The sequence below is a fragment of the Pleurotus ostreatus genome (genome assembly GCF_014466165.1).
Source record: "Pleurotus ostreatus strain PC9 chromosome Unknown scaffold_1, whole genome shotgun sequence".
NCBI lineage: Eukaryota > Fungi > Basidiomycota > Agaricomycetes > Agaricales > Pleurotaceae > Pleurotus > Pleurotus ostreatus.
This window is the reverse complement of record NW_023503156.1, coordinates 256,112-278,413: the sequence shown is the minus strand read 5'-3', so window position 1 is coordinate 278,413 and position 22,302 is coordinate 256,112. Positions and strand designations below refer to the sequence as shown.

Below are 22,302 nucleotides of genomic sequence, written 5' to 3'. Positions count from 1 at the left end.
TTTCCTAGATCTCGATAATGAAGCTATCTGATGACCGATGAACTCAACGCTCTCACACTCTGAAGTGCTGCCACGTTATTCTCGCGTAAAGAACTCTGCAATACATCCTCCCTACGGAACTCAATATCGATTTTCACACAGTCGATACTACTTTGTTCCGGATGCAATTGGCCTTTCGCTAGACCAAAGTCCCTGTCAGGAGTCGGCCTATGGAGGACAGCGCAGTGACAGCGTTCGACTTCCAGGGGCCGCGGAGTGTGAATATCGGAAGAGAACATATGGTAGGCACTTACTTCCTCCTACGCAAGCCGTTGACAACAAATGCCATGTTTCCGGGTCTTGATTCGCAGTGGCTGACGCCCGTGGGTACCTTTCTTGGTTGCCGCCCCGGTACGTGTACCCCCTGACATATCGAGTCTTGATCTCATTGTTATCTGTGTCCCATCAGCTCATCGTCCTCATGCATACCTGCAGCCCCGAAGACGCAACCTCGTTTACTCTCCCCTTAACAGCTCACATTGGGGTCATATGCTTGTTGCCTGCAACTTTTGACCCGATAAGTCACCCAGCAACACGGCGCGTGAAACACGGTGTCAGTTTCATGCCATGTTTGCGCGATCTGGAGCTCTTGGACTCGAAGCTCACACGAGTTGTATCCCAACTTGTTAGCACTTCTTGTTGGGATCCACTACTAGGCCCGCTACCCCAAGTCGTGGCTCATGATCTATGAACTTACCCACTTCGATACAGAGCTCCATTTGAGATGTTATGTCAAAGCTTATTCGTTTCCCGCGCTAGTCCGCCTCATGCTGGTGTCATGTTCTGTCCCGCATATCGTTCCCCGATAGAGCTAATAGCACTCCGCGCACCACAAAGATCAAACGCCCCCGGCTAAGGTCAAGCTGAAACATAAATAACAAATTCATCTGAGGGCTTTCAAGCCCTGCAATAAAAGAATGGCACAAGGTAGTCAGGAAGGTATTTTGGGTTCGATGAGGGGTAACCAATACATAATCGCACTGATTAAGGGCCTGTGTAGGTCTTTATTATGCCGTTTACATGTTTTACTCAAATCGGTGCGAGCCACGTGCCTATTCTGGCCCGTAATGGTATATTTGATCCCTTCTGTTCGCCTCAAGGCTGGGGCGTCCAAGGTACAGTAAATAAATCAGTACGTATGCGACTCACTTCTAATTTCTGTCTTTCTTGCCCTTCTTCTTGAACCTTCTCAACTTGCCCGCTCTCGCCTCTATCGTTCTATATTATAGCAGCGCCACAAGTGTCGTTGACATTTTGTTCGTGATTGACGGACCCGAACCTGATGCTCTACCAAGCCCCAATAACTCCTTTCGATGGCTGCGGTGGTGGTCAAACTCGTTCTGACTCTTCAAGAGTGTACTATGAGCATGGCCGCCTCCTTCAATCATACCCCGCTCGGAGGGACACTTTCTTCAACTCGGGCATCTCGATCGCTGCAACGAAGGCTCATAGCAATCCACGATCTACCATACACTCATGCTTCAGCATCGTACCCGACGATTGCTGTACTCCCGAAGCTGTCAGCCCCCCTCCGGCCTACGCACCTGTTGACAATTTGGCATATTCGAGTCAAAATATCCCAGAATACCCAGCGGGGGTGAGCGCTCTTGACGATCTCTCTCGGGTAGCTCACCGATACTACGGCCATATGATCAGGTTGCAGGATCCTCAATGAACCGAAGCTTTTGGACTTCATCCCCCGACGACTATGAGGTTATCGACTCCTCCGATGGGTACGGGGGCAATCATCTTATAACCATGCCGCCAACAATGTCGCCAATGCGCATCCCGGGGTCGGGGGTTAGTCCGTCAACTACTACCCATGTACACTCAACGAATGCCCCGCTCAATGTCAGCAGCACGCCTTCCTCTGAATTAAATATTTGATTAATCAATTGAGACAGAACTACAGCGATAACCACGGTGCCGCGCCCAAACACCAGTTCGAACGCAGGTCGGGCGTTCCTTCAGAGACCGCGTTGAGGTCGCATGGCTGGGGCTTGGACTCAGCTGATGCTGATGTCTACGGTTCATACAATGAACCTGTTGGTCCCCCATCGCCACAACACGAACCTGTGCCCCTGAGCTCACGTTCAACGTATTCAACCCTCGCGGCCAACATTCCGTACGTATCTCAAACGTTTGCGATGCCCAGCCCATCATCAAAGACACTTGGTGGGGCTACTCCGCCAAGAAGGCCGTCGCCGTTGAAAACACTCGAGGCTGCACGAAGCTGGCCCCGGCAACTTACACCACCTCCGTACACCAAGGTGAGTTATCTCTCCCACCGTCTCTAATATAGGTTATTCACAGACCAATAGGGTCACGCCACCGCCCATTCGAAGGATCCCTTGCTAGAGTTTACACCCCCCAAGCTGAGCACGATAAAGAAGAACGCCGAGAAGAAGCAAATTCTGGCGTGCTTATTCTGTCGAGAACGAAAGATTGCTTGCGGCCGCCCGCCCGAGGGAAGTGAGGATCCCACATGCAAGTGAGTTGTCTTTCTGCGGATTAGATTAGGGACCCTTGTTCGATATGTCATGTCACATGTCGTTGCATGGGCCTCGCTTGATAGTTCTCGGTATAACGTTATCTGACTGAATGCTCTACCTTCGTAGCCAATGCGCTCGACGCTCTCACAAGTGTGAGTATCCCACGGAATCCCGGCGAGGACTACATCGACGAGCCGCGTACAGGAACAACAAAGCCCACGACGTCAACGGCTTCAACTGACACGGATCATTCCTATTTTAAACTTGTATCAATTCTGTTGGTGGATCTTCCTCGGAGGGTTGAGTTTATGTATATACGCAACATCATGTACCGTCGCTTATTGGCCTAGCTTGGACTTCGACTATGTAATTCTTCGGAGATCTGTATCCAACCCATCGATGTGCTACGGTTCCCCTGCTAATGTCCTCAATCTATAATTAAATATGGATATATGGATAGAATGCGCCAATACGATCACGACAGGAGTAGGCTCCTGAACCCCTGTTGGCGCCCAATCCAGAACAAATCAAAATCATCCATCTGGTTCTATAAAGACGTGGCATGTCGTTTGCGACTTTGATTGATTGTATCAAAGTTCTTAAGGGTGAGTGAGGGGTGTGTTCTGCGTGAGTTCATTGTTGCGATCTATTCCTGAAAATCAACAATGTTGCCGGTACCACCCGAAGGCGCACAGCGACGACGTCGCTCCTCCCTCAAATGTTCGTGCAATGGAGCAAATATGTGCATTAGAAGTGAATGAAACACCACTGACTAAGGTGTCTATTCAAGTAAGCCTCCAGCCGTTGTCACTGTTCTCACGAAGGCTTATTTCCAGACGTCCAGATGGCTCTAACTTACTTCCTGGCTTGGCTCCTGCCACGACAAGGCAGGGTGATGGCTGGGCCCGATCGAGAACACATGCCGGACCAGTACTGCCACGTTCGATGTTCGATGTACGCGGTGGCACTCAGTGCTTCTGAAAAGTATTGGTTTAAGCTCTCACCTCGTAAGGCGGCAGCATTTCTTCGAAACACGCAATTCAGGATGACTGACTACTATCATATCGCCCCAAATTTACATGCAAGCCTGCTTGATCGATGTCATACGCGTGGCCTGGCGGTCTCAAGTAGTTTGCACTGGTTCTGGTGGGAATGAGATAAGATAAGCTAGGCGTCTATCTAAGTTCGGATTCTCGGAACTATAATATAGTAGTTACCAACCCTTGGTTAAGTGACTTCTACTTGATTTCTAACTTTGCCCAAAATTACAGATCGTCTCCTCTACTCCTCTTCCACTCAGGTTTTATATCGTATCTTCCGTTACCAGGCGGAGCGTTCGATTTCACCCTCTTTGCAACCTCGTCGAGTAGTTTGACACGCTACCCTCAGCGAAGTTCGTATGGTTCGTAAGATGCTCTCTAATTTCCGAGCGCTGAGTAGCCACTGACTTCGGGAAGGCATGTCGTCAATATAGTTGTACGAATGCACTCAAGGACTCTGCGAAACCTATCACCTTAAAAAGCAAGTACTCAAGCGGCGCAGACCGTCTGTTCGAAATGCGACGGATGTCGTCGAGTTGGTTCGAAGCATGATGGGGCAAGGGAGCAGTGGGAGGTACCGCCTCGTTCTTTGTTCTCTTCCACGAGTTACTGATTTATCTCACACATATAATAGCAGGTCATCCTTGGAGCTTTAGAGCCTTTCCCTGATCAGCAAACCGTGCAACCTTGTTTGACTAAAGCATCGATCGTATTCTCAAGCGTTGCCGCTAAGTTGCTTTGTAACCAACAGGCGGAACGCATCTGCTGTCCTTGAAATACCCCACCCCCACCTCGATCACTCGATCGCCCGCCGAGTATATATAAGGACACCCGTTACTCATCCGCCTTTCCTCCTTGCTTCTCTCCTGCGACCATGGAGTGCAACATTGTGACTTCGCCAATCGGTGACAACAATCCCGCCATTGATTATTTCGACCCCATTGGCGTGGCTGAACTCAGGCGGACCTTGTCGGCGTCCAGCCCCATTGCGCACCATCATACTGGCCTCTCCGACCGCCCGCCTTTGTCTATAACTCAAGACCATCTTGGACATCATGATGGCGACTCGCAAGGGCGACTCAATGGTCAGAACGTACCAGCACACTCAATTACTGCAGGCTCTGACGAAACGACGGTCGCCCCTTCTGAGGCCAGCAACGATGGCGTGGAACGCCAAGACGGACAAGAGGTGGGCTTCGACTTTGACGAAGCTTTACGAGACTACATCATTAGGTGCGTTTGGCGCCCTCCTGAGCAGATCTGTGCCATACTCAACTGCATTTATCGCCTAGACGCGAGTCAGCTGGCATCGAACCACGTAGACTCGGGGTTCTGTTCGAAGAGCTTGAAGTCATTGGATTGGGTGCATCGGCACGCCATCAGCCTACTTTAGGTTCGCTGTTCAATCCCATGGAGATTTTGAGGGGAATTCAGAGTAAAAGACATCCACCCTTGAGGAGCATCCTCAGTGGTTTTGAAGGTGTCGTTCGCCCTGGCGAGATGTTGCGTAAGTGTTTAATCCCTCCTAAGCGGCTCGTTTGTTTATTTTTTGTACAACGATTCCAGTGGTCCTCGGTCGGCCAGGTGCAGGGTGCAGTACGCTTCTCAAGACGCTCACCAATCAAACGGATTCCTTCCACGCCGTCAATGGCGATGTTGCATTTTCTTCTCTTACGCCAGACTTGCTCGCGTCACGATTTCGAGGCGATGTACAGTATATACCCGAGGACGACCTACACTTTCCTACTTTGACTGTGGAGGAGACGATCCGATTTGCGGCAAGATGCCGGGCGCCTGCTGGTGCAGCTCGAGTGCCAAAAGGAGAACCTGAAGAGAAGGCTGAAGAGGGCCAAGCGAGCGAAAATAGTAAGCATATCATTGGTGCGCATACGAGGGAAGAATACGAGAAAACCGTGGCTGAGGTTTACATGACGCTGTTTGGCTTGAGGCACGTCAGGGACAGCGTGGTGGGCGATGAGAAGCTCAGAGGAGTGAGCGGAGGGGAGAAGAAGAGGGTTTCGATTGCCGAAGCTATGGCTGCGAGGGCATTGGTTTCCGCATGGGATAAGTAAGTCGGATTAGTTCTTAATTGATTCCCGTTCACACACAGTATGGTGCAGTTCGACGAGAGGATTGGACTCGTCTACAGCGCTGTCATATTTGATGGCATTGAGAGTCGCAACCACACATTTGCAAAGAACGACCATGGTCTGCTTGTATCAAGCCAGCGACGCAATGTACGCGTTGTTTGATAAGGTATCCGTGTTCTATGTCTGTATCTGCATTTTCTAATCCCCCTACATTAGGTGTGCCTTATCTATGAAGGCAGAATGGTGTATTTTGGACCATCGAAGGAGGCCAAGTCGTATTTTGAAGGAATGGGATGGAAAGCGAGGAATAGGCAGAGTGTCCCTGATTTCTTGGTCAGTGTGACCGACGAGGAGGCAAGGATTATAAAGGATGCCAACGAAACGGTGAGAGAGGACCCAGGAACCAAGGAATTCAAAGCACCGGATCCCCGGAACGACGCTCACCTTGAAGTTATCGTGGAGTCGCCCCGTACACCCATTCACACGGGCGCTGGTTCGGATGGGAAGACCACGGCTAGCACTCAGCCAGAAGATTCCGTTTTGCGCGCCTTGAGCAGCGTAGATGGACCGGGCCATATGGATGTAGGATCTGCGTTATCCGATATTCGACCACCTATTCCCAAGACGCCTGCAGAGTTCGCGACTTATTACCTCTGTTCTGATGTGGCGAGACGGAATTTTCAGGACATGGATGCGTTCAGGAAGGAATGCGGGTTGAAGCCCAGGTGTTCAGCAGTTCAATTGAGGGATTGTGGCAATGGCGTTGGAGGCAATGGGCCTGAGGTTGTACACGACGGGGCAGGGGCATCGGATGAAAGTCGAGGGTTGGGTGCGCATGATATAGCTCCGCAGCTCCGAGCACCGGACCCATTTTCGACGAATGCATCCACTTTCATGACATCTATGTTTGCACGGTCGACATCTAGATTGTCAGGCGGCACTCGTAGGTTTTCGATGCCCCTGTCTATACCCCTAGACCATCATGCCCAGGAGGACGACGCGGCTTCGGTTTCTGCTACTTCGCATTATCCACCTGGCTCTAAACACCCCCAATCACAGGCGTACAAGCAGAGCGCCCTTCGTGAACATGGGAAACGGGCAAGAAGGGGCTCGCCGTATGTGATAAGCATATTCTTGCAGTTGCAGGCCGTCATGAGGAGAAGGGTGTTGATCGTCAAAGGGGATTGGGTCACGCAGGCATTGACTACGGGGACGTTTGTCATACAGGCCGTCATCATTGGTACAGTATTTGTGAACACGCCCGAAACGACGGGCTCGTACTTTTCCAGAGGTGGTGTAATATTCTTGTGAGTTGTCTTTCTACCTACGCATACTCCCAATAATAATGGGTGTTCGCTAGTGCGCTCTTTCTCCCTGCACTATTTACGATGTCCGAAATTCCGTCGTTGTTCAAGCAGAGGCCCATAGTACGGCGCCATGAACGGGCGGCCATGTATCACCCCATGATTGAAGCACTGGCGATGACTATCGTGGACATCCCCGTCACCTTCATCACTATTTCGATTTACTCGATCGTTCTCTACTTTGTCGTCGGTTTTCAGCGTTCGGCGGGACAGTTCTTGTGAGTACTTGGCTACATTAAACGCGTTATATGAGCCAACATCGGACCCTCTTTACGCAGCATTTTCTTTTTATTCGTCTTCGTAACGTGCCTGTCTATGAAGGCGGTCTTCCGTGCACTAGCCTCCGCGTTCGCCGTTGAAGCACCAGCCCAAGCCATAGCCGGAGTTATGCTACTTGCCCTTTCCCTATATTCCGGATATCAGATCCCCATTCCCTCGATGATAGGCGCTTTGAGGTGGATTTCCTACATAAACGTAGGTTTTATATGTGTTTCTTTGAGCTCTTACCCAACACGCCCGGTGATGTCTTTACAGCCGATTCGGTATTCTTTCGAGGGCGTCATTGTCAATGAATTCCATACTTTGGACGGTCAATGCTCGAATTTGGTCCCTTCGGGTCCTGGATATGACGGGATATCTGTAGACAATCAAGTTTGCACGACGGTTGGGAGTGTCGCTGGACGTGCCACTGTTGATGGGAATGCATTTTTGAGCATCAGCTTTGGTTACGTCTATAGCCATCTCTGGAGAGTAAGTGCTCTCGCGTGTCGAGTATTATTCAGCGCTCTAAATATTGTGTAGAACTTCGGGATTTTACTCGCTTTTGGCATTGGTTTCACGCTGGCGTTACTTATATTTACAGAGATTCAGACAACCTCTGCGCGAGCTGGCACAGACGTTGTCCTCTTCAAGTCGGGCTCTGATGCAGTCGTTTTGAAGGAGGCAGAGGCAGCCGTCGGTGACGACGAGGAGAAAGATGTTCCTGCAGCTGGGGCTAACGGACCTGGTGAGCCCGACCATCGCCGACGTGCAGAGGAGCGAAAGGCGCTATCAGCCGAACAACCGAAGATGACGGACATATTCTCATGGTCGCACATCCGCTATACGATTCCTGTAGGCCGCCATGAACATCGAGTACTGTTAGATGATGTTTCTGGGTATGTTGCTCCTGGAAAGCTGACGGCTCTGATGGGGGCGTCTGGTGCTGGCAAGGTTTGTTGCTCGGAGCTATGCGGTTGAATATCTGGTTAATCGCGATTCCCATGTAGACCACGCTGTTGAACGTTTTGGCGCAGAGAACGGACACCGGCGTTGTCTCCGGAGATCGCTATGTCAATGGGCAATCCCTCCCTGGCGACTTTCAAGCCCAAACCGGTTACTGCCAGCAAATGGATACTCATGTACCAACGACCACTGTTCGCGAGGCACTGCAGTTCTCAGCAAGATTGCGCCAGCCGGCCTCAGTGTCGACAGCAGAGAAAGATCTATAGTATGTGGCGCATCCTTCTTCTGGAATGATAATTAACCTGGATCTAGCGCCGACAAATGCTTAAAGATGTGCGGACTGGAAGAGTTCGCGGACGCGATGGTAGGTACTCTAGGTGTTGAGCATAAGAAACGGACGACGATTGGAGTGGAGCTCGCAGCTAAGGTAAACAGTATGTAGAGCCATGGTTGTGCGACTTATCAATCTTGTTTATTATAGCCAAGATTGCTTCTGTTTCTCGACGAACCTACTTCTGGATTAGACTCCCAAAGTGCTTGGGCTATTGTGGCTTTCTTGCGCGATCTGGCGGACAATGGACAGGCTATCTTGTGCACGTAAGTCCCTTGACGTTGCAGTCATGCAATTGCTGATTTCACCACACGCATAGTATTCATCAGGTATGGTTGATATACTGCACTTGTCTCCGTCGTCGTTGATATACCATATAACAGCCGTCTGCTGAGCTATTCCAGGTGCTGAACATTTATAACCACTGTATCCACCCACTGACCCAGCATATCATAGGTCTTTGACCGACTCTTGCTCTTACAATCTGGCGGCAAGACCGTGTACTTCGGCGACACTGGCAATAACGCTACAACAATTATTAACTACTTTGAGAGCAATGGTGCAAGGCAGTGCAAGCCTGGCGAAAATCCGTTCGTCTGCTTACTCTCAATTCCCGGTGCATCATTGACTAATGATTTGCAGGGCCGAGTACATGCTGGAAGTCATTGGTGCTGGCGCAACAGCAGTGTCTGATCGCGATTGGAACAAAACGTGGATTAAGACGGAAGGTGCTAAAGGCTTGGAGGCAGACCTGGATAAAATCCATGCGGATGGCCGACAACAATCCCCCGTTGATACGACATTATCCTCAACCCACGCTGCCTCTTTCGCGTACCAGTTGAAGGAGCTTACCGCGCGTCAATACGTCAGTTACTGGAGAAATCCGCCGTATTTGATGTCCAAGCTCACGCTCAACATCATCGGAGGTCTCTTCATTGGTATAGTATATTTATGGCATGTTGGAAAGCGCGTCAGTATTAATGATTTTTTCTATCCCAGGTTTCACGTTCTTCAACGCAGGCGACTCCCAGCAGGATACTCAAAACAAAGTCTTCGTGAGTATGATTCATGCTTCGTTCGTCGTTCTGGTCTAACGCTCAAGTGTAGTCAATTTTCATGGCTACCGTTCTGGTGAGTGTTCTGTTCACGACGCTTCTCCAGTAACTGACCCCTTATGTGTAGAGCTCACCATTAGCTGGTCAAATGCACGTCCCATACATCAATTCTCGTGACATTTTTGAGATTCGCGAACGCTCAAGTCGGATGTACTCCTGGGTTACTCTGGTAACAGCTCAGATCCTCGTTGAAATTCCCTGGAATATCCTCGGATCGACTTTGTTCTTTTTCTGCTGGTACTGGACAGTTGGCTTTCCCGGCAGTCGAGCCGGCTATACATATCTAATGTTCGGCGTTCTGTTTCCTTGTTACTTCACGACAATCGCCCTGGCGGTTGCGAGTATGGCTCCCTCCGCGGAGATAGCCGGACTTTTGTTCAATTTCCTGTTCTCTTTCGTCCTCACCTTGTATGTCCCTTCCTCAGTTTCTGGAAGTCGTACTAATCGCACCCCAGCAATGGTGTCTTGCAACCATTCTCTCACCTTGGATGGTGGAAATGGATGTACCATCTGTCGCCGTATACATACTTGATTGAAGGATTGCTTGGCCAAGGTTCGCTTCATCCTGTTCATCCATTAGGCACTCGTCGGTAAATTGGTAACACTTTTAGCGATTGGCCACCGAGATATGGTTTGCTCGGAGAACGAGATCGCCACTGTGAATCCTCCTCCCGGAAATACCTGCGCTCAGCTGTTCCAGGATTACATCACAAATAACGGCGGGTATCTCAACAATCCGGACGCAGCGTCTGGCTGCGAATTTTGCTCTACGCGGACTACAGACGAATACCTTGGGAGAACCTTCAACATCCAGTACTCGCATCGATGGAGGGACCTGGGGATATTCTGCGCCTTCATCGTCTTTAATGTGAGTTTGTTCTCGTCCTCGTTGAGCGACTGGTCTGACGTACACTTAAAGACCGTCGCCGCCTACGCATTCACGTATATGTTCCGTGTCCGTTCTGGCAGCTTGTTAGGTTCTATCAGGAAAAGATTTCCATCTCGACAGTGATTCAATTCTTACGCTCCACTTCCAAAAACTCCTAAATCACATTTCAATGTTGCATCTTTATCCAATAACATCCTTACATACAGAGCATCGCAACATAGCCACAGTCACTTATGGAAAGAATCCATGGCTCCGGAAGTCGGCTTGAAGTCGATGACCAGTTGTATCATAAACCTGGAAGCAGCCCGGAGGCTGAATACCCAGAGACGGAACGAAGGAGAAAGGGTCACACGCGGGGGGTATATTCAGGTGAAGATAGTGGAACAGGTACAAAAGGAGGTAAGTAATCTGGGTATAAGGGAATACAGTAATCATATGATCGCATCGAAGGGGTCAGGGGTCAGGGGGAATAAGTAAGGGATGGGATACCCTATCTCTTCTAAAGTGCCAATTACAGGACCTTGCCTGGGCTAATTCGTGCAAAGCGGCATCTGGTTCCTTGTGGCTTTGACTCCTGCTCATGAAATGGATGTGGATTCCCCTCAGAAACGGGAGACAGGCAATCACGCCGATGGGTGTAGTGATCTGACATCCTAAACAAATATTGGCCCTGTACCAATCACTGCTGTGCAGATTCTTAAAGCTGTTTTGAATGTAGGCAGGACAATCAATCAGCTGAATACTGCCCATGAGCTGCTTCAATACACACCCAGCTAGCAATGATAACGGAAATCTGTGCAAACGAAATCGACACCGGCTGTCATGATCGAGATTTCGTTAGAAACACTGTACTCTCCACCCTTGTTCGTCGAGCTGTGATGTGCTCTCTGTACGAGTATCAGTTCAAACCCATCGCTAGGTTCTCCCCTCAAATACAGCTATGCTCACAATATATTCCTGTCAGCCAGTTCAAGCCAGACGGGGCCCAGGGCTCAGTATACATAATTTAGGAGGGTCTATATCATGTTTGCTGTCGAATTCTACTCGAAGTGAAGTCTAAGAATCACTGTCGAGATGATAACCTTTTCCTGATGGAACCCAACAAGCTGCCAGAACGGACGCGGAACATATACGTGAATGTATAGGCCGCGATGGTCTGTGAGAATAACATCAGTTAAAGCTTTCAACGAGGAAGAAGAATATTTACATTAAACACAATGAAGGCGCAGAATATGCCGACGTCCCTCCATCGATGCGAGTACTGAATGTTGAAGGTCCTTTCGAGGTATTCGTCCGTGGTGCGGGTAGAGCAAAATTGGCAAGCAGATGCGGCGTCGGGATTATTGAGATATCCGCCATTATTCGCGATATAATTCAGGAAGTATTGAGCGCAGGTATTTCCGGAAGGAGGGTTCACAATAGCAATCTCCTTCTCTGAGCAGACCATATCTTGATGTCCGATGGCTGGAAAAAGTTAATTAGCTTCAATCAGAATAAGAAGATTGAGGAACAAACCTTGTCCAAGTGTCCCTGCAATCAAGTACGTATATGGGGACAGATGGTACATCCATCTCCACCATCCGAGGTGAGCGAATGGCTGCATAACACCGTTGCTGGTAACGACGCCATCAGTGCCACTCTCCAGATGTGTAGAAATGTGACCTACAAGGTAATGACGAAAGAGAACAAAAACCCGAACAAGAGGCCAGCAATCTCAGCCGAAGGAGCCATGCTTCCAACCGCCAGAGCGATGGTCGTAACGTAACAAGGGAACAACACACCGAACATGAGATAGGTGTATCCTGCTCGACTACTATCGAACCCGACGGTCCAGTACCAGCAGAGATAGAACAAAGTCGAGCCGAAGATATTCCACGGAATTTCGACGAGGATCTGGGCAGTTAGCAAAGCAGCCCAGGAATACATCCTACTTGCACTTTCGCGAACTTCGAAAATGTCTCGTGATTGGATGTAAGGTACGTGCATTTGACTGGCTAGGGGCGAACTCTGGATGAAGGGCGTCACTTGACGCCGAAAAACCTCACCAAAACACTCACCATAACGGTGGCCATGAAAATTGACTATACTTCGGCGTGAGAGAAGAATCTGGGACAATACATAGATAATACTCACGAAGAGCTTGTTTTGAGTATCCTGCTGAGAGTCCCCCGCATTGAAGAACGAGAACCCTTTGCAGGAAGCGTTAGTGAAACTGACAGGTTGTCGGTCGATTGCATATGTACCAATAAAGAGGCCGGCGGTGATGTTGAGGGTGAACTTGGACATCAAGTACGCCGGGTTTCGCCAGTAGCTGACGTATTGACGTATGGTGAGCTCTGTCAATTGGTAAGTGAACGAAGCGGCATAACTTGAGGGTACTGTCGCGTCAACGGAGGGATACTGGCGGCCGTCCGAATGAATTTTGTCAAGGTCGGCTTCCAAGCGTTTTGCGCCTTCTGTTTTTATCCATATTTTGTTCCAATCGCGGTCGGAGATGGCGGTAGCTCCTGCGCCAATGACTTCGAGCATGTATTCGGCTCTGGGAATGGTCAGGAAAGATCACGCCCACGCTTTAGAATAAATAAACGCACGGATTTTCGCCAGGTTTGCACTGCCTTGCTCCATTAGTCTCAAAGTAGTTAATGATTGTCGTAGCATTGTTCCCAGTGTCGCCAAAATAAACTGTTTTCCCGCCAGATTGCAGAAGTAAAAGGCGGTCGAAGACCTGTCAGGCATCATGTCAGTGGGGAAAGGCATTGGCTTCTGTCGGATTCACTACCTGGAAAAGTTCAGCGGACGGCTATTGACGTTATATCAGTGTTGACAAAGGTGAGCCACAACGTATCAACCATACCTGATGAATCCTATACGGTTGGCAAGATTAGTAATTATACTATACACCGGAACCGTCAAACCACTCACGTGCATAGTATGGCCTGTCCGTTGTCAGCTAGATCGCGTAAGAAAGCAACGATAGCCCAAGCACTTTGGGAGTCTAAACCAGAAGTAGGCTCGTCGAGGAAAAGAAGCAGTCTCGGCTGAAATCAAGGTGGTCAATAAGTGCCACGAATGAGCCTGACATACGGCTGACCTTGGCTGCAAGCTCCACGCCAATTGTCGTCCGTTTCTTATGCTCCACGTCTAGTGTCCCTACCATTGCATCTGCAAACTCTTCTAGTCCACACATCTTCAAGCATTTGTCGGCACTACATCTGGATCAGCTGACTCACTCCCAGGATGAAAACTGAAGCGCCACGAACTATTCGTCTTTATCTGCCGTAGATACCGAGGCTGGTTGCCGTAATCTCGCCGAAAATCTTAGTGCTTCGCGAACAGTAGTAGTGGGCACATGTGTATCCATCTGTTGACAGTAACCTGTTTGCGCCTGGAAGTCGTGGGGAAGAGACTGCCCGTTGACGTAGCGATCTCCAGAGACAACCCCGGTGTCCGTCCTTTGCGCCAAAACATTCAGCAGTGTGGTCTACACGGAACCATGGGAGAGTTAGTCGAAAGCACATCCCTACAGCATACGACAAAGAACAAACCTTTCCAGCGCCGGAAGCTCCCATCAAAGCCGTTAGCTTGCCGGGCACAACATATCCGGATACGTCATCCAGAAGTATTCTATGTTCATGGTTGCCGATAGGGATCGTGTACCGAACGTGTGACCACGAGAAGATGTCAGCCATCTTCGGTTGCGTGTGTGATAATGTCTTCCCCTCATCTGCGCGCTGGGGATGACCAGATTCCCCAGGGACCGTAGCAACCCTATCCCTACTGGCGGGTGTATCCTTCTCTTCGTCATCGCCTATAGCTGCCTCCGCTTCCTTCAACATGGCTAGTTCAGAGCCTGACTTAAAGAGAACAACGTCACCGCTGGCTCGTGCAGTGGTCGTCTGTATTTCAGTGAATACAAGCAGCGCGAGTATGAACCCAATGGTAAACGCTAAAAGGATTCCAAAGTTCTACGGAATATAGTTTTAAACCAGACTGATACCAAAGTCGGTAACGAGCACTCACCCTCCAGAGATGGCCATAGTTATAGCCGAAGCTGATCCTCACGAAGGCATTCCCATCAACGGTCAGCCGTCCGGCGACGCTTCCGACGGCGGTGCAAACTCGATTGTCTACGGGCACGCCGTCATATCCCATACCTGAAGGGACCAAATTCGAGCATTGTCCGTCCAATGTTTGAAATTCATTGACCATAACGCCTTCGAAAGCGTATCGAATTGGCTAAAAAATAAACGTGCCTCAGCAATCGGAGTATACTAAACCCTAGAACCCTCACGTTGATATAAGAAATCCACCTCAAGGCGCCTATCATTGAAGGGATTGGGATTTGAAACCCGGTATACAGGGAAAGAGCGAGTAGCATGACCCCAGCGATGGCTTGAGCGGGTGCTTCCACGGCGAACGCAGAGGCGAGCGCACGGAAGAACGCCTTCATGGACAAGTAGATTACGAAGACAAACAGAAAGAAAATACTACATGCAACAAACTCAGCATCGAATTGTAACGAACCACAGATATGGCGAAACACTCACAAGAACTGTCCGGCCGATCGCTGCAAGCCAGCAAGGAAGTAGAGGACGACGGAGTAAATTAATGTAGTAATGATGGTTACGGGGATATCCACAATGGTCATTGCTAGAGCCTCGATCATGGGGTGATACATAGCCGCCCGTTCATGGCGTCGCACTATGGGCCTCTGATTAAACAGGGAGGGGATTTCCGACATTGTGAATAATGCAGGGAGGAACAGCGCGCTATCAGACACCCGTGAGTGCCGTGAGCTTAGACATATACGAAAGGCAACTCACAAAAATAGCACACCACCTCTAGAAAAATACGAGCCCGTGGCTTCGGGTGTGTTCACGAACACGGTACCAATAATAACTGCCTGAAAGACAAACGTCCCAGTCGTCAGCGCCTGGGTTACCCAATCGCCTCTCACAATCTGCACCCTTCTTTTCATTACGGCCTCTAGCTGCATCGGTATACTTAACACATACGGCGAGCCTCTTCTTGAGCGCCTCGCATGTTCCCGAACGGCACTTTGCTTGTATGCTTGGGATTGAGGGTGTTTAGAACCAGGTGGGTAATGGGAAGCACCAGAAACCGAAGCAGCGTCGTCCTCTTGCGACGCATGGCGGTCTATAGGCATAGGGAGGAGAACCAACGAACGACGAGTGCCGCCTGATAATTTTGATGCCGACCGTGCAGGCACAGATGTCATGAACGTAGAAACACCGGTCGGTGCTCCTGTGCCGTGCGCGACCTCGCTCTCATTGGCTGCAAGACCCTTCTCGCAACCCCGCATCTGAGCTTGAGGAGCCCTCGGCTTCAATCCGCACTCCTTCCTAAACGCATTCATGTCCTGCAAGTTCCGTCTCGCCACATCGGAGCAGAAATAATAGGTCGCGAACTCTGCAGGAGTCTTCGGAATAGGTGGTCGAATGAGCGGTAGTGCGGATCCGACATTGATATGGCCCGGTCCGTCAACGCTGCTCGCGCTAGGCGGAATAGAGCCTTCCAACTGCGCGCCAGCCGTTGCCTTCTTTTCCGAGTCAATGCTTGCTTGGATGTGCGTACTGGGAGGCTCCAAAATGCCAGCCTGATGATGCACTTCGTGCTTTTCGTGGGCTTCTCCCTCTCTCGCCATCTCGTCGGCGCCCTTCATTACCCTCGCCTCTGCATCGGTCACACTGACCAAGAAATCAGGAACACTCTGCCTATTCCTCGCTTTCCATCCCATTCCTTCAAAATACGACTTGGCCTCCTTCGCTGGTCCGAAATACACCATTCTGCCTTCATAGATAAGACACACCTAATGTAGGGGGATTAGAAAATGCAGATACAGACATAGAACACGAATACCTTATCAAACAACGCGTACATTGCGTCGCTGGCTTGGTACAAGCAGACCATGGTCGTTCTTTGCAAATGTGTGGTTGCGACTCTCAATGCCATCAAATACGACAGAGCGGTAGATGAGTCCAATCCCCTGGTCGAACTGCAACAAAACGTGAGTAATAATCAGGTAAGAGTTAGTGCAACTGACTTATCCCAGGCAGAAACTAACGCCCTTGCAGCCATGGCCTCGGCAATCGAAACCCTCTTCTTCTCCCCTCCACTTACTCCTCTCAACTTCTCATCGCCGACGACGCTGTCTCTAACATGCCTCAACCCAAACAGCGCCAAATAAACCTCGGTTAATGTCTTCTCGTATTCTTCCCTAGTGCGTGCACCGATGATATGGTTTCTTGCTGGACCCTCGGCTTCCCCTTCGGGACCTCCTTTAGGTACTCGAGCTGCACCAGCGGGTGCTCGACATCTTGCCGCAAATCGGATCGTCTCCTCTACTGTCAAAGTAGGAAAGTGTAGGTCGTCCTCGGGTATATATTGCACATCGCCTCGAAATCTTGACGCGAGCAAGTCTGGCGTAAGAGAAGAAAATGCGACGTCCCCGTTGATGGCGTGGAAAGAATCCGTTTGGTTAGTGAGCGTCTTGAGAAGCGTACTGCACCCAGCACCTGGGCGACCGAGTACCACTAGTTACGGAGTTATAAAGGATCAACGAACTGACCGAACAGGAGGTATGAAGCACATACGTAACATCTCGCCGGGACGAACGACACCTTCGAATCCACTGATGATACTCTTCAAGGGCGGGTGTCTCTTCTTCTGAATTCCTCTCCAAATCTCCATGGGGTTGAATAACGAGCCTAACGTAGGTTGGTGGCGAGCTGATGCACCCAATCCAATGACTTCAAGCTCTTCGAACAGAACCCCAAGGACTCGAGGTTCGATGCCAGCCGACTCGCGTCTAGAGAAAAAACCAGTTGGGTACGGCGCGGACCCACGTACATAGCAGGAGGTCAAACGCACCTGACAATGTAGTCTTGGAGGGCCAAGTCGAAGTCGAATTCTAGCTCTCGATCGTCCTGGCGTTCTGCATTGTCGGTAATGCCTTCGAAAGCGACTGTCGTTTCATTCGAACTTGCTGCAATTGAGTGTGTGGGTACCTTATTCGATCGCTCCCCGTCACGATGGCCCAGATGATCCTGAGTTGACAAAGGCGGCTGGTCCGGGATGCTATGATGATGATGGGCAACAGGGATGGATGCCGACAGGGTCCGCCTGAGTTCAGCTACGCCAGTGGGGTCGAAATAGTCGATGCCAGGGTTATTATCGCCAACTGGCGAGGTAACGACATTGCACTCCATTCCAGCGGAGGTTCACAAGGGGAAAAAAAACGGATGAACGACGGGTTCCCTATATGGCTCAGCTCGGCGGCCGATCCAGTGATCGAGGAGACGGCATACGGTGGGGCATATCAAGGGCAGTAGATGCAGCCCACCCCTTGGTTAGAAAGCAACTTGGCGCCATCGCTGACAAGCAGGACGCAACACGATAAATGCTTTAGTCAAACAAGGTTTCATCGTCCACTGTTCAGGGAAAAGCCCGAGTCAATTAGTCACTCGTTGAAGGATCGTCAAGAACTCTTACTACGCTGTCCTACAGAAAATAATGGACGGTTCTTTTATGATGGCTCCCCTGTTTCTTAAGATACTTGTACCGCGACTTACTGATGTCGACGTGGTTATTTCAAGAAAGTGTAGTGTCGCGCACCTAATGGACCGGAAAGATTGGGCGAACGTGCCCATGGAAGCTATGGACTAATGCGGGCTACCCTTCGGATTTCTGCTCGCGATGGACGATATGTTGGTTGACGATGGGTTAGAAGTCCTGAAATTCTCGCTAACGTTGACGAATTGCTGGAGCATCCGTATACATAAAATAAAAATGCAAGTTTGCTTGGCAATGCGATGATAACCAACGGGTATCACCTGATACGGTAGGCTATTCTCACGCCACTACGCCCACGACAGGCGTGGCCGCCGCCAGTACTCTGAACATTTCACGATGACTTCAATTACTCGAAACCTCCCTTCATTTGTCAAAGATCTCGGTGTCGCCGTCGTTGGCGAGGTGGGTCTTACCATGTTTCGTCAACACTCCTTCTCTCAACCGTTTTCCCTAGAAATGCTATATCTCGCTGGTAGAGAACCTAGAGTTCGGCGACGTTCCCTGCCTTAAGTTTGCTGTTTCAAAAGTATTGGGAATTGGCATCGTAGTCGGAGGATCAATAGTGAAAGTTCCTCAGTTACTGCTCAGTGCGTACCCCTCCGGATAAATGAGCCAGAAATTCCTAATGAGACTTCGAAATAGTCGTGAACGCGAAGTCTGCGCAAGGGTTGTCCCTGGAGTCCTATATCCTTGAGACTCTCTCATACGCCATAACGCTCGTCTACTCGTTCAGAAACGAACTCCCCTTCTCAACCTACGGCGAGAACCTCTTCCTCACCATTCAAAACACCCTCATCACGCTTCTCATCATTGCGTACGCACCTAGTAGTAGTTCACGAACGCCTGCCCCCCTCGCGATTTCAACCCTCGTCACAGCTTTTGCCGCCCTGGCTCGTGTTCCCTCTGGCGTCCTGTCTTATCTTCAAATGGCCACCGTTCCCTTGTCGTTGGCGTCAAAACTCCCCCAAATCATCCAGAACAGCCAGGCAAAGTCCACGGGTCAGCTGTCGTCCTTCGCTGTGGTCGCGCAGATTGTAGGATGTTTGGCGAGACTCTTTACCACCGCGACGGAAGTAGGGGATCCCATCCTCGTTGCCGGATTCGGGATGGCGCTGCTCTTGAATTGCGTCCTCGGAGCGCAGGTGTGGATGTACTGGGGGACTAAGGCCGCGGTGGAGGCCAAAGCGAAAGTAAAAGTGGGCGAGGTCAAGGCAGAGGCAGTCGAGGTAGCACCCATTGCAGAGAAGATCGCAGACAAGGTGAAAGAAGAGGAAACGGCGTACTCAACGACGTGGACACCCTCTACTCCGAAGAACATGCAACGCATGTCCACACCGCCGCCCTCCGGTGGCCGAAAATGGGCTCGCAAGGTAGATTAGTTGTATTCAATGTTTTCTTTTCGTCACAATATATCCTTTATTTAATTGACCAGCTCCGCTGACAGGTCTCAGAGGGTGATTGATGCTTCCTGCTTAATGGTCCGTCCTCCCTTCGTTGTGCATGTCTTGCTTCCATTCTCTAGGCATTATCTCTGCCGCCTCGTCCCATACTTTCGGAAACCGTTCCGACGTAAACCAATACCGCATCGAAAATGCATGGAACGGCATCTCGATGGCTACGCAAAGTTAAAGGACCCGAATGTCCTGCAACCCCCAACGTCACCGTGCTTCGAACATACACAAACAAAATTTAGAAGCTTCCCCACGTGTTGGAGGTGGACGACACGTTCTAACTGCGGCGAGCCAATAAATAGTGCCATCCATGAGCTCTCTCTGATGTCGACGCGACTTTCCTCCCGTCAGTTTCCAATACCCAAAGCAATGTCCACAGACGCTCAGGTATCCTCTCAACTTATTCGAGTTGACAATCATACTCATGATGTAGGCTGAACAGGAAATAACGACAACCCTTTCAAAGGCTTTGGAGCCATTTGACGACCAACACGCCGATGTCATCCTTCGTTCTTGTAACGGGACAGACTTCTACGTGTACAAGAGCATCCTCTCCTTGGCGTCCCCCTTCTTTCGTGCTATGTTCTCGCTGCCCGACTCCCACAACACCAACCCCCGCGAAGGCAACAAACCCGTCGTCGACATGCACGAAGATTCTACTGTCCTCGATCCGCTCCTCCGATTTTGTTACCCGACGAGTCCGCCGAAGCTCTCATCCAGAAAGATCTTCGACGATGTCTTGTCTGCAGCAGAGAAGTTCGAGATGCAGTTGTGCGAGAGAATCGCATCCTCATACATTGTCGACAACATTGATAGAAGGGATTCTCCCTTGGAGTGCTATGCCCTTGCGCATAGGTTCGCGTTGCGGAAGCTGGCTAAGGAGAGTGCCCGGAGATGCCTCGAACTGTCATTGGACAAGATAGTCGACCTCGGGCGGGACGCCGACCTATCGCACATGTCCTCAAAAGATTACAACCGACTCTTGCATTACTGTAGGGAATGCAGAGACGCATGTCAAGGATTTGTCAACGGCCAGGACTTTTCATGGCTTTCGGGACCCCCCGCCTCAGAGTATGTGTTTACAACCTGTACAGCCTGTAAGGCAGACTCTTCGAGGAGGAGGAACAGTTGGATAAGCATACAACTCGGACCCCGCTCTCGCAAGGATATATACGGAAAAGCATGGTGGTTCGGACATGTCGAGCGCATAGCGAAGGCGTTTACCGCCAGTGGACCCGGCCCACTGGGCGTCGTCAAAGCCATTGATTTCTCAGAAGCAATGACGGATGCCGATCCTTGTGACAGTTGCCGCTCCTCCGCAATCAAGGACCTCCAAAATTTCAGCGTGGCACTGGATCGGCAAATTAATATAGAAATCGACAAGGTGAGTTCGTTCAATCGCTTGTTTGATGTATATATATACATAACCTTCAATGCGGATAGATCGAACTGGAGTTGGAATTCTAGATGGGGCCCCAACGCTTCGTGACACCAGCGTATACTTCTCCTCTTCGTATAGTATAGAATAGACCGCATCGCAATTGCTCTCAGATTTGACGGAGGTTGTATGACGACAGCTTTGTGTAGATCGCCGAAACAATCAGTGTGTTCTTAAAAGTCAGACCCGATGCCAGTCACAGTCTCAGGTGCATCTTCTATTCCCGACAATGGCTACGACGAAAGCAAGATTTCTAACCTAGTACATACAAAGTGAACTGACCGCTTTTATGAAGATTTCACTCCTCGAAGCCATTTGACGACGAAAACGCCGATACCATCTTTCGCTTTTGCGAAGGTGTTCTTATCATCCATTCATCCATATTTCGCGACATGTTCTCGTTACCTGACGTGCCCTGCGTCAGCCAGCAAGAGTGCGATAAACCAGTCGTTGACTTCCAAGAACCTTCGTCTACGCTCGACACACTTCTCAGGTTCTGCTACCCGGCGCAGGTATATCCAAAGATTTCGTCCAAAAAGATCTTCGTCGACGACATGGCCCACAGCGAAGAAATTCGAGATGGAATTCTTGTACGAGCAGATCGCAACGTCTTTCACCAATGATGGCGCTTTACATGTCTCCTTCTGGAGTGCTACGCCCTGGCTGTGGACTTCAAGTTACCTAGACTAGCCAGAGAGGGCGCCATAAAATGTGTTCAGATCTCGTCCGACGGGATGATCCACCTTGCCATGAGTAGCAATCTGACGTCTCTATCCGCCAAAGACTTCAGACATCTTTTGCACTACTGTCGAGAATGCCGCAAAGCCTGTCATCAACTCGTCAATGGCCGCAACTTCTCTTGGCTATCAGACCCACCTGCGAAGCATTATCTATTTCTGACCTATTCCGACAGGTATTGTGACGACGGGCCGAATATAGAAGTAACGAAGGAGTGCAAAGGTTCAGACGGTAGTTTGCTGTGATCTCAGCGATATGCCTCCACTGGTACATATGCGAAAGACGATGTTTGACATATTCACTCAATTTTAGGCTGATTCAGTCTCTTCCACAATTGCTGTGTTGTCAACTGGTTATAATATTTCATTAGCATAACGAATCTAATGACAACTGGAGACGATTGCATGCAAAGGCCACAGAAAGAGTGGATTCTCCGATTGTACCTCCCCATGATGATGCGAAACACAAGGAGGCAGTTCTGGGACATGCCCCGAATCC

At 50.1% G+C, this 22,302-nt stretch overlaps 5 protein-coding genes across 5 annotated transcripts; 4 read left to right on the top strand and 1 right to left on the bottom strand.

Moving 5' to 3' along the window:
- Window positions 1-1,321: 1,321 nt before the first annotated feature.
- Window positions 1,322-2,772, top strand: PC9H_000076 (uncharacterized protein; the record flags this gene model as incomplete). Its single annotated transcript, XM_036769739.1, has 5 exons — window positions 1,322-1,636; window positions 1,696-1,890; window positions 1,944-2,309; window positions 2,361-2,530; window positions 2,658-2,772. The coding sequence occupies 5 exons, from the start codon at window positions 1,322-1,324 to the stop codon at window positions 2,770-2,772; spliced, it is 1,161 nt and encodes a 386-aa protein (XP_036635584.1).
- A 1,673-nt stretch (window positions 2,773-4,445) lies between these two features.
- Window positions 4,446-10,707, top strand: PC9H_000075 (uncharacterized protein; the record flags this gene model as incomplete). Its single annotated transcript, XM_036769738.1, has 22 exons — window positions 4,446-4,804; window positions 4,864-5,078; window positions 5,138-5,639; window positions 5,692-5,827; window positions 5,878-6,968; window positions 7,022-7,243; window positions 7,304-7,499; window positions 7,560-7,775; window positions 7,827-8,237; window positions 8,294-8,514; window positions 8,562-8,676; window positions 8,731-8,846; window positions 8,900-8,909; window positions 8,964-8,984; window positions 9,037-9,170; window positions 9,223-9,518; window positions 9,580-9,635; window positions 9,688-9,711; window positions 9,763-10,103; window positions 10,151-10,248; window positions 10,307-10,563; window positions 10,615-10,707. 22 exons carry the CDS (start codon window positions 4,446-4,448, stop codon window positions 10,705-10,707), a joined length of 5,130 nt encoding a protein of 1,709 aa, XP_036635583.1.
- Window positions 10,708-11,647: 940 nt separating this feature from the next.
- On the bottom strand, window positions 11,648-17,813 carry PC9H_000074 (uncharacterized protein; the record flags this gene model as incomplete). Its single annotated transcript, XM_036769737.1, has 23 exons — window positions 11,648-11,740; window positions 11,792-12,048; window positions 12,100-12,197; window positions 12,251-12,591; window positions 12,642-12,665; window positions 12,718-12,773; window positions 12,828-13,123; window positions 13,176-13,309; window positions 13,364-13,384; window positions 13,439-13,448; window positions 13,507-13,622; window positions 13,676-13,790; window positions 13,845-14,065; window positions 14,130-14,549; window positions 14,605-14,820; window positions 14,876-15,071; window positions 15,132-15,353; window positions 15,408-15,723; window positions 15,772-16,414; window positions 16,465-16,600; window positions 16,649-17,138; window positions 17,199-17,413; window positions 17,476-17,813. 23 exons carry the CDS (start codon window positions 17,811-17,813, stop codon window positions 11,648-11,650), a joined length of 4,974 nt encoding a protein of 1,657 aa, XP_036635582.1.
- Window positions 17,814-18,513: 700 nt separating this feature from the next.
- On the top strand, window positions 18,514-19,556 carry PC9H_000073 (uncharacterized protein; the record flags this gene model as incomplete). The annotated part of the gene is made up of 3 exons (XM_036769736.1): window positions 18,514-18,579; window positions 18,632-18,764; window positions 18,820-19,556. The coding sequence occupies 3 exons, from the start codon at window positions 18,514-18,516 to the stop codon at window positions 19,554-19,556; spliced, it is 936 nt and encodes a 311-aa protein (XP_036635581.1).
- Window positions 19,557-19,997: 441 nt separating this feature from the next.
- On the top strand, window positions 19,998-21,689 carry PC9H_000072 (uncharacterized protein; the record flags this gene model as incomplete). Its single annotated transcript, XM_036769735.1, has 3 exons — window positions 19,998-20,015; window positions 20,062-21,012; window positions 21,378-21,689. 3 exons carry the CDS (start codon window positions 19,998-20,000, stop codon window positions 21,687-21,689), a joined length of 1,281 nt encoding a protein of 426 aa, XP_036635580.1.
- Between the last annotated feature and the right edge of the window lie 613 nt (window positions 21,690-22,302).